Source organism: Urocampus carinirostris, chromosome 17 (genome assembly GCF_059441175.1).
Source record: "Urocampus carinirostris isolate Australia breed hairy pipefish chromosome 17, RoL_Ucar_1.0, whole genome shotgun sequence".
In the NCBI taxonomy this organism is placed as follows: domain Eukaryota; kingdom Metazoa; phylum Chordata; class Actinopteri; order Syngnathiformes; family Syngnathidae; genus Urocampus; species Urocampus carinirostris.
This window is the reverse complement of record NC_142365.1, coordinates 8,568,350-8,579,685: the sequence shown is the minus strand read 5'-3', so window position 1 is coordinate 8,579,685 and position 11,336 is coordinate 8,568,350. Positions and strand designations below refer to the sequence as shown.

Below are 11,336 nucleotides of genomic sequence, written 5' to 3'. Positions count from 1 at the left end.
GCACTCTGGTGGCTTCTCTTTGCCATTGCATTTCTTCTTCTCGTGGTTGACTGCAGATGGCATTAGTTTGTACGGCTATAAAGCATCGGGTCGCTACACCTAAACAGGGCACTATGAAATGTGTATTAGTGCAAGGATTATGTATCAATTATGGGTATGAAAAATGAAGTTAGTGTCTCCTAGTGGTCAATTGTAAATGGAAAACATCCTGTAACTGAAAATGTAAGCTCCATATCACTGGATTTTTTACCCAATGGAAAGAAATTTGTCTCAAAAACATATCTTTCTGATTTACTTAAGATCTACATGCGTCTTGATAAATGCAAACGCAAGAATAAAAATAAATTGCTGATATATTTGTGGCCCTGCAAAATCCTTGATACACACTGGATTTTCTTTCTGAGAAATTTGATAATTGGCTTTGAAATTTCTTAAAAAGTGCTTGAATTTGAATAATGTATACGAACCCTGTTGTAAACGCATACATTGAATGAATTCTAGGATCACATGATGACTTACGTTGGGGTTAAAATGCAAAAATATTCAGTATTTAGTTCAAGGGTCACATAGATTTCTCCTTTATTTTTGTTTTCTTTTTTTCTTAATAAATTGAAATAAGTGTCGTGTCCCTTTCCACGCGACTTTTTTTGTTCAATGGGATGCTGGCCGATGTTTTGTTTCGCGTAAATATGAACATCCTGCTGACGTCATTGTACTTCCGCGTGTCCGACGAATCGCAGGGCCTATTTCTCGGGGTTTTACTTGATTGACAGGCTCATAGGCAAATTGCAGCCCGCCAATCGCCTGACCCTTTGTACAGGATGGGCGGGGCCACGTGCGCCCGCTCGCATAGCGGAAGAAAATGGCGGCCGTGGCCACAGAGCCAGGAGCTGCGGCGGTCCGGACAACAACGACAAACGACGACGGCTCGCCGGAACCGGCACCGGGCAGCCCGGGAGTCTTGCTCGGCTCCGTGGGGCCTGATGGAGAACCGGAGCCCCAACATGCAGCCGGGCCCCAGCTGGACGCCGAGTTGTATAGCCTTAGCTCGGGGGACGATGGGGACAGGGAGGAGCGCCGCCATCTCAGGTCTGAAGTCGAACTGGAGCCCTCGGCGGGAAAAGTGCAAGGTGAGGCCGCCGCCATTGACCCACTCACCCCGAACTGGACCTCCGGTTTCTCCCCCGGGGATTCGGCATGGAACGGCTCCGCGCAAGCGGCGTACCACGGCATCCACGCACAGCCCAAGCCCTCCTCCTCCGCCGTCTTCCTGCACTCCTTTCCGGCCCCTCGACCGCCGCCCGGTGCCGAGGCCGGCCTCTCGTTGGCGGAACCGGCGGAACCGACCACGAACTCGGCAGGTCGCGAACGAGGCTACGCGGCGTCGGTGCAACCGGAGCGAAGGCCCGCTACTAGCCAAGACGCCCTATTGGACGGCACCGCGGAAGCGGAGGTAGATCCAGAAGAGAGGGTTCCGAATTGCGGTTCTCCGCCAAAAATGGACGGAAAGCCGACCGAAGCTTCGGCGGTAGTTGACGCCGCTTCGCGGGTCGCCGGCTGCGCGCAGGACCTGAGCCTCAGTCTCGGTTCCGAAGTCCGGGTCTCCTTGGACCACGTCATCGATGACGCGCTTGTTGTGTCTTTCCGACTTGGAGAGAAGTTCTTCTCCGGGGTTCTGATGGACATTTCTAAAAGGTACCATTACTGTTTATAATCTAAACCTGAAGGCAAGTTTTATGAACCTATCAAAATATCTCATCTCATTAGCTGCACTGCTTATCCTCAGTAGGGTCGCGGGGGCGCTGGAGCCCATCCCAGCAATCAGTGGGCAGGGGACACCCTGAACTGGTTGCCAGCCAATCGCAGGGCACACAGGGACAGACAACTCGCTCGCTCATTCACACCTAGGGACAATTTGGACCGGCCAATCCACCTGAAATGCATGTCTTTGGAATGTGGGAGGAAACCCACGCAAGCACGGGAGAACATACAAACTCCGCACAGGAAGTCCGGTAGCTGTATTTGAACCCACACAGGAGGTTCCCAAGACCTTAGAACTGTGCCGCACAGGCGCTAACCACTGCTCCACCGTGCTGCCCATATCAAAATATACGTTTACCAAATAGTTCAAATTAGTTATTTGACTCCATTAACCAAACACAACCTCCATTCACACAACAATTTATGCGCGCTCTTTTCTTCAGGTAAAAGATGAACAAAGGGGCAGATTTAATTTCATTAACAATGTAACTAATTGTACTCCATCGAATTTGAGTCTCTGGCAAGCCCTCTTCTGAAGTCCTCTTGCTTTTCTTCTCCTCGGCCCGCGTCACCCCGCAAGATGGGTTGCCGGCTCCTCCCGTGGGCGTGCCAAGGAAGCCCAACGCGGAGCTTCTCAAAACAACGCCGAGCGTTTCCACGTCATCAGGGCCTTGTTCTCAAAACAACGCCTGCCGTCTTCAGTCAGAGTCACGTTATCAAAATTCCCTAGTCAAAATATTCTGCATTTGGAACAGCGTGACCTGTCGTTGAATCTAAAGCCCAGTCAGTGAATATCTTGCATTAAACTCAATAAATGTAACTTGTATAAAATCCTTTTATAGTCAAATGTATAAAATACTTCAGGTATTAGCAGCCCAGTCTCACTTTGAATAATGTGCACTTATTTCAACAAATCTCTGCTTAAATTACCATATTTTCCAAACTATGAGGCGAACCCAGAATCGGCCAGAAATTTTAAAGTGCGTCTTATAACCAAGTGATAAGATTGGCAATAAATACAGTAAATCTAGGTGTGCGCCTCGACACAAGGTTTTACAAAATATTTTATATTTTTGAGCAACGATTGATCGATAATTATTGCTGGTCCAACATCGCAATACATTATATAACGCACAGGTGAAGAAGTGTAGAGACTGTTTAACCCTTGGATGTGTAACTTTTTTGACCCAAAGAGCTATAAAAGCAAAACTATTTTGATTTATTTTTCCTGAGGGGGCACCATATATTTTAAGACAATATTCAATAAACCCGCTCTCAAGACAAGCTAGTTCTTCAGCACACTTTATTTCACAGTCTGATGATCTGATAAAAATCTATAAAATATTTGTCAGAGCATGTGCTCCATATCTAGATGAATAGTCCTGTTTATTTGTGACGCCCATAATCACAAGTTGTTTCAAAGGACTGCACAGAACAGAGATTATTGCAAACTACAGACTATTATGACACCATCCCCTGATCTAAAACCTACATGAGGGCTAGGAAAAACCCAAAAACCTCAACAGGATGACCAGGCTTTAACGGTTGTTGCAATAACAAATAATACACAGATATTGTCAAAGTGAAATATAGGTCATTCATAAGCTATACAATAAAAGTGGGTTTTAAGCCTGGATTTAAATAATTCCACTGAGGTTGCAGATCGAATCTCAGGGGGCAGAGTGTTCCACAACACCGGGGCCCGAATGGTGAACACTCTCGAGCCTGTGGATCTCTTCTTGGCTCTTGGGATCACTAGTAGACCAGCATTTTTAGAGCAAAGGCTCTTTACCGGAACAAAGGGGGAAATAAAATCTGAAAGATAAGAGAGCAAGTCCATGCATCTTTGTATAATACCAAGAGAACCTTAAAATCACATCTTAAGCTAACAGGGAGCCAATGCAGGTTAGCTAAAATCAGGGTCATGTGATCAAAACATATACAAAATATACCTCTTAAAATTCAATCGAATTGCTCTAAGTGCTTTGCTAGAACCTTTGGGTGTCTTAAAATGAACATAGATTCTTGAATGAGCTTCCATATAAAGGATTATTTAGCGATTAACGGCCACAACAGGGTCTGTTGGCGTGACACCTTGACTGCAAACTGTAGTTGATATTGTGTCCTATATATGCTGGACCAAATCCCAAGTTAATTAATACAGCCTCGGCATTTACTTTGCGTTTACTTCAATCGGTGCTGCATGTATCAATTCATTAATTGTACAAGTTCTAGTTTATCAACAAAGCCAAAGGTACTCCTGAAAAGGGCCACCTATGGTTCCTGGTTGTACCTATCAGAATTGACAATCCAGGTGGTCAGGAACTTGCAGCTCTTGAACCACATGCGGCTCCCTAAAACTTTTTCCAGAATGTTGAAAATGGAAAAAAGATGGGGAAATTATATGTAAATTATTTTCATTTTGTGGTTTTCTGTAAGAGTACAACTATGACACAAATATTTTTAACGTTTTCCAATGCTTTAAAAACATATTAAATGATTAACTTTTAATTATGAAGTCCAATGGTTTCAATGTGAAAATAGGTTTATACAAGACTTATTTTTATTTTTTCTGCTATATGCAAATTGATGTTTTTGGCACCGTGAGTAAAAAATAGTCTTAACGAGATGAGCTCTAATGCCTTTTCGTATGTCATCCTTTCTACCGTTTGTCTGGTGAGAACGCGTCAGTGCCCTCACCACTGACATACCTGTTGCGAACAATATTTTAACATTTTAATCAGCGATACTTATTAACTGATTAATTATTGCACTATTATTTATTGGGGCTGCACGATTTTGGGGAGGAAAACCCAATTGCGACTTTTTTGAGCTGTATTGCAATTTCGATTGGATTTTAAGAGAAAAGTGTATTTTCTGGTTTATTTTTGTTTCTTATTGGTACTTCATATCATCATAATAATACGTTTTAACCGTAAGAAAATAGCACCTTGCTCTGGGGAGCTTTGTTAGGGTTGCGGTCTGCTGACCATTATTTACGTTTTGATTCCTCAATCGATGTAAGTACCTACTTGCCTATAAAATGCAATGCTGTAGATAGCTTTTGAAGCTTATTAAAACAATGGTCTACACAATTTTCAAAAGAAATAAACATTTTGTCTTGGGATCCCCCCCATTACAGACTTAAAGGGGCTCACGTTCATAGCGTGCCTCGCCTTTATTGGCTAATGCCGTTAAAACTTGCCTCTTATTGGCCGGCGCCGTTAAAACCTGAACTGTGAAAATTCTGGTTGGCCGAACACTCCATCACTCAGTCTAGTGCGCCGTGTATGAAAAATCTATGACAAAAGGCTGTTTTTTTTTTTGCGGTTGGGTCTTATATTCTGGAATGCTTTATTGTGCAGAAAATTTGGTACTTTTAATTTTCTGGTCTTAGAAACGGGCAAAACCTGTTTCTCTACTAAATCTGTTCTTTGTCGCCGATATTTTGAAGGTGTTGATGTTTGAAAAACTGTCTCTAAGGTTTTCATGTGGCTTACTCAGGTTTGGACCTTACGGGATTCCCATCACGACGTTTCCCTGCCACAAAGACCAGAGTGGACCTCAGAGTGCGGCAGTCCCTGCCGAAGCCAACGCGCCCGTCTCCCCCAAGCAGGAAGTGCCCTCGGAGCCTCCATCTTGCCCATGGAGCACGAAGCCGCCCCCGCTGTTTCAGGACGGGGCGCCGTACCCTCCACCGCTCTTCATCAGGGACACCTACAACCAGGCCTTACCTCAGCCGCCGCCCCGTAAAATCAAAAGGCCCAAGCGGCGCTACCGCTGCGAGGAGCCCACCTCCATCATGAACGCCATTAAACTCCGGCCGCGACAGGTTCTCTGCGACAAGTGCAAGAGCGTCGTGTCTAGCGGGCGGCGGCCGGGTTCCGTGGATCTGAGGGGCGAAGAGGCGTCGCGGCGGCGAAAGGCGGCCGAGGGCCCCGTGTCCGCCGAGGTCAAGCGGTTGAGAAGCGACGATAGAAGCGCGCGCGGCGACAGGCGCGTGCCCTCGGGCATTCGGGTGCCCGCAACCTCTTCCGCAACCTCTCGTCGCGTCCTGCGCGCCGTGTCCTCGTCCTCCTCCATGCATCTGAAGCTGAACTCTAAAAAGGTTCTGGCCAAGGGAAACTCTGAGGACGGCTCCAAAGCTCGCCAGGTTCTCAAGAAACTGGCGCGGCAGTCGCCCACGTCGCAGCTGGAGGAGAACCGAGGCAAAGAGGGCCGCGCCCACGCCTCCACGCGGGCCGCGGCTTTGCAGAACCACAACCAGAACCAGAAGGTCCACTTCACCCGTCGTCTGCAGCACCTTAGCGCCGCATTGGTCGGCCCCGCCACGCACACGGCGCTGCCGCCTCGAATGCGTCTCAAACCCCAAAGGTATCGTACCGACGACCCCGAGGCCCCTCCTTCCTCTTCTTCCTCCTCCAATTCCTCGCCACCCAAACACAACGCTCCCCCGAGCCCCGTCGCGTTGAGCCCCATAGTCGCCCCCGCTCCCCCCACGCCTCCCTCTTCTATTTGTGCTGCTACAGAGGACGAGGAGGCTCCTCCTCCTCCGCCTCCACTCGCCTCCCCGCAAAGCGACCCGCCCGAAAGCGTAGAGCTAGCCCCGCCCCGGGATCCGATCCCCTTAGCGGCCCCGCGCCCTACCGAGCCGGGCGACGAGGAAGGAACGGAGCTGAAACGCGGTCGCAAGTCTTCCACGCCCTCTTCCTCGTCGTCCAGCTCCTCCGTCTTGTCCAAGTCTGTGTCCAAATGTCTGCTGCCCGACGGGCGTAGCGTTTGCGTGGGCGACATCGTGTGGGCCAAAATCTACGGCTTCCCCTGGTGGCCGGCGCGGGTGCTGGGCATTACGGTGGCGCGACGGGCTAACGCCGAGCTAGCGGGCCGACAGGAGGCGCGGGTGTCCTGGTTCGGATCTCCCACCACTTCGGTCCTGCCGCTCTCGCAGCTTTCGCCCTTCCTGGAGAGCTTCCAGTCGCGTTTCGACAGGAAGCGCAAGGGCCCGTACCGCCGTGCCATTTCCGAGGCCGCTAGCGCCGCCAAGCAGCTAACGCCCGAAGTGCGCGCGTTGCTAACGCAGTTCGAGACGTAGCGCCGGCGAGGGGCCTTCGTCCCGGCTTTCGTATCGTCCCGTACACGACCCTCTTTGCTGCAGAAAGTCAGGCGGCCCGCCAGAGACTTTCTTTCGGTCCTTTTGGTGTCGCAAGGCAGATTTCAAGCAGCCTTCCCAACTTTAGCCAAGAAATATGTCAATTCGTCCTGCCGTTGGAAGTCTTTGGAGAACCGGTCCTGCCATATGTAGAAATAAATACCTACAAATTTATGCAATACAAATAAAATGACACCTAAACATAGGATATGTGATTTTTTTTCATGTAGTTATGCATTCTGTCATGTCATTCAGTAACAATTTGTCTTAAAAAATAAACGACCAACTAACTGACAGAATGCATAACAAAATGAACAAAAAAAAAATACACTACAAAATTGGATTCTTATAGTTTGACTTAAAGGTACATTGTGTAATATTTGACCTCCAGGTGGCACTGCATTGTCTAATGCAAACAAAAACCAGTGCCAGCAAGATGTCAGACAAACATGGCGGCGACTACTAGGTATGAATTCTGCTGTGTAAAAGAAATACAAATTTGTCTACCGATGAATATTTGTAGAAATTAACATTGGTATGATAGTTCATGTATTTTTGCCAATCATTCAAATCAATGTTTGTTTTTTTACTGAATTAAGTTTATTTTAGTACCACTAGGAGGCACTAAATATAACACATTGTACCTTTAGCAAAATAAATGACAATATACTCAGCAAAGTTTGAACAGCTCCCTCATTTGAATAAAATGGTTGGTTGGATCCCTTAACCGCTAGCGTCGTAGGGGCACTATTTTCTGTGGTGCGTCTTGGGCAACTTCAGCCCGGTGGCGCCCATCTCTCTTCAGGCCTACAAATGTTTCCACCCAGTCTCGAACGAGGGACTTTTCCGTGTTAGGCGAATGTCTTAATCATTGCACTACGGAAACAAACACAATTTTGTTAGTTGGATCTCTTAACCACTAGGTTGGTATGGGGTATTATTTCCTATGGTGTGGCTTGGGCAAGTACAGCCTGGTAGCACCCATCCCTCTCCAGGCCAACATATTTTTCCAAAATTAACAAAAAAGTACACTACAAAATCATGACATTTTACCCGCCCCATCAGGTGACAAACATTTTGTTGTGACAAAAAAAAACGACATGTTAAATGACAAACTACACCACTAAATACACGAGAATACAAATGTAACACAACAAAATAAATGACGTACACAACAAAATAACATCAGAAATTGACAAAATACCTGACAAAACACACGTCGAAATGCGAAAAACGCACAGTAGAATTCATGATCTATAACCTGACAAAATAAATACTGAAATGACTAAATTCATAAATGAATTAGTTGCATGTTGGTCATTGGTCATTACACGGCCAATTTGCTCGGTACAGACGCTGCCCTACTTAGGAACAAGGTTCTGGATGATCGTTCGTATGTTGAATATGTTCGTAAGTTGAATTCGTTCATAAATTGCTTCAGTGCTATAGTTTCTATGTTTAAGGCTTATATAAGTAACCTGTATTGTTTTGTTCTAAAAAATAAACATTTCTTAAAATAATATGCTCTATAAAGATAAATAAAGTTAAGTTTAACTTACTTTTGGAAGATGAGCTTCAAAAGTTAGGCGATTTCCTCCTTTGTGGTAAAAAGTGGCCGAAAAAAAGCGTTCAGACCATTTTCTCAACCACATCGAGCTTTCTTATTCCACTTCCATTTCAAATGATACGGCTCGCCTCTTTTTTATACTTGACACCAACCATATTGAATGGATGCACAAGATAATAAAATATAAAAATGTCAAAGCGCGCTGGAGATACAGTATAGAATATTTGCTCACGAACTAGGAAGAGGAAGCGGATTTCTTCTTCAGGGTGGATGCTCTCACAGCGCCACACGCCGGTAGTGGCGGAAAGAAGCACTACAGCACTGTCCACTATTCGGAAAAAGGTGCACTCGGTACAAAATCCAATAGCAATGTCCGAATATTTTTCGACATCCTGAAAAAAATGTTCGTATCTACCGTTTTTTGTAAGTAGGGGAGCATCTGTACTCTTCTATTTCTACATATGGCAGTATCGGTCCTCCATGGAAGTCGACGATGGCGCAACGATCGATCTCATTGGTGATCAAACTCTCAAAATTGTATTTAGATGTTTGGAAAAAGAAATCAGAATTCTCCCTGGAAGTGTTTGGGAATTTCTACCCCGGAAAGGAGGTTTTTGTGCGTTTTTGAGGCTTTTTTGTTATTCTCGTGCTGTGACAGAGACAACGAACTGATCAAAGCTGTGATAACTGTTCTCCAAACGGAGATCGGGGGAGGGGAGGGGGGTCTCAAACCGTTTTTCCGTTTTGCGGCCCCCCATGTCGAAGATGCCGTGGTGTATTTTCCCTCTCTGGTCTCCTGCGCTACTTCGGGATTCCTTTTTTGTTTCCCGTCTGTTTGCAGATGAGAGATTCTGAACAAAGGATTTGTGTAAATGTTCTTTTCTTTCTCTGCTGTTTCCAATTGTTAAATAAAACTTCTCTTTCAATTGTGGTCATTTGAGCTTTTTTCTCCCGCTGCGCCTGCGCCACTCCACACTTTTTTGGTTTTTCCCTTGTCGGATTTTCTTACCTGCAAACAGAGTTTTGGCAAACGGGCAGAGTGGGAAAATACTAGGATGTCGGCGGGCAGAATAACTCTTAAAAATCAACAATCTCCCGCTAATTAGGTTCACCGTCTTGCTAGTTTCCTGCAAATGCGCTTAACTTTACAGATGATCTTCCTAACCTCAGGCCATTATCTGCACCGCTTATCCTCAGTAGGGTCGCGGGGGCGCTGGAGCCCATCCCAGCAATCATCTGGCAGTGGGCAGGGGACACCCTGAACTGGTTGCCAGCCAGTCGCAGGGCACACAGGGACGGACAACTCACTCGCTCATTCACACCTAGGGACAATTTAGACTGGCCTACTGACATGCATGGGGAGAGCATGCAAACTCCGCACAGGAAGGCCGGTAGTTGGATTTGATCCCATGACCTCAGAACTGTGCCGCAGACGCGCTAACCACTCATCCACCGTGCTGCAGTTGTTGATGTGGTACAGTAGGGAAATTTCTCTAAAGAGGGTCCGAAAAAACTTTATCCCACAGGGGTGTTAAACTCGTTTTAACTCGGGGGGGCAACACGATAGAAAAAACATTCTGTCGGGGGCCGGACTAGTAGATTAAAGAAAAAGAGAAAAGAAATAAGAGAAAGAGGGAGGGAAAAGGAGAGAGGGCGGGACAAAGAAAGGAAAAGAGAGAGTGTGAGAAACAAAAGATAAAAAGTCGTGAGAGAGGGGGAAAAGAAAGGGAGAGGAAGAAAGAAATCCAAAGAGAAATAGAAAGAGGGAGAGAAAAGAAAGTGCGAGCAAAGTTAGAGCAAAAGAAGTTAAAAAGTCACAGAGAGAGAAAGAAACAAAGAGCAACAAAGGAAGAGAAAAAGAGAGATACAGAGTGGGAGAAAACGGGTGGAAAAGAGAGAGAGAAAGAGAGATATATAAATACAAGTACAGTGTCTGTGAAAGGCACCTGGCTTTGGCAACATCAAGTTGACATATTTCAACCTGCAGCTTGTTTCTTTCTTGCGCTTCTCTGAGTGTGGTCTCGCTGGCCAGATTCAATCCCTCAGCGGGTCTGATCTGGCCCCCGGGCCGCCTGTTGGACACCTGTGCTGTAAAGCGAAAATGCAAGGCGGGGTCGCTGCATGGCTAGGGTTTACCGCCGGGCACACAGAAGGACATTATCTGCATCGCTTATCCTCAGTAGGGTCGCGGGGGTGCTGGAGCTCATCCCAGCTATTTTCGGGCAGTGGGCAGGGGACACTCTGAACTGGTTGCCAGGGCACACAGGGACAGTTCACTCGCTCAGTCACACCTAGGGACAATTTGGACCAGCTAATTAACCTGAAATGCATGTTTTTTTAATGTGGGAGGAAACCAGAGTGCAGGGAGGGAACCCACGCAAGCACGGGGAGAACATGCAAACTCCACACAGGAACATTTGATCTCATGACCTCAGAACTGTGCCGTACATGCGCTAACCACTGCGCCGCCGTGCTGCCTGCTCCCCCATTCCCCCTTTTAAACGATGATAAACCTTTCAAACACAACGCAGAACCTATTTACTCACAGCAAGGCAGATTACCTAGAATAAATACAAAGAATAAGCAAAAAATAAACACTCGGTCGAGGATAATATTCTAACCACTAGGGGCACTGCTTCCCGTGGTGTGTCTTGGGCGAGTACAACCGGGCGGCGGCAACGGAACCGTGGCAATCTACGACGAGGTCTTCTGCTACCGGGGACCGAGACGATCCGGATGAGAGCCGAAATGTGCAAAACGAGATCGGTCTAGTTATAAAATAAAACCTCAGTGTACGCCAAAAATTTATCCAATTCGCATTAAACGCATATGTTGCCAGGTAAGAGATGACCCACTTGA

The 11,336-nt window shown here is 46.6% G+C and overlaps 1 protein-coding gene across 1 annotated transcript; it reads left to right on the top strand.

Moving 5' to 3' along the window:
* The first annotated feature begins 834 nt into the window (after positions 1 to 834).
* pwwp2a (PWWP domain containing 2A) lies at positions 835 to 9,408 on the top strand. The gene is made up of 2 exons (XM_088321744.1): positions 835 to 1,695; positions 5,266 to 9,408. Exons 1-2 carry the CDS (start codon positions 863 to 865, stop codon positions 6,851 to 6,853), a joined length of 2,421 nt encoding a protein of 806 aa, XP_088177870.1. The 5' UTR covers positions 835 to 862; the 3' UTR covers positions 6,854 to 9,408.
* The last annotated feature ends 1,928 nt before the right edge of the window (positions 9,409 to 11,336 follow it).

Excerpts from the sequence above, each read along its gene's own strand:
- pwwp2a (XM_088321744.1), top strand. The coding sequence starts at position 863 with ATGGCGGCCGTGGCCACAGAGCCAGGAGCTGCGGCGGTCCGGACAACA. Across the intron at positions 1,696-5,265 it reads CTGATGGACATTTCTAAAAG|GTTTGGACCTTACGGGATTC; the intron begins GTACCATTACTG and ends TGGCTTACTCAG.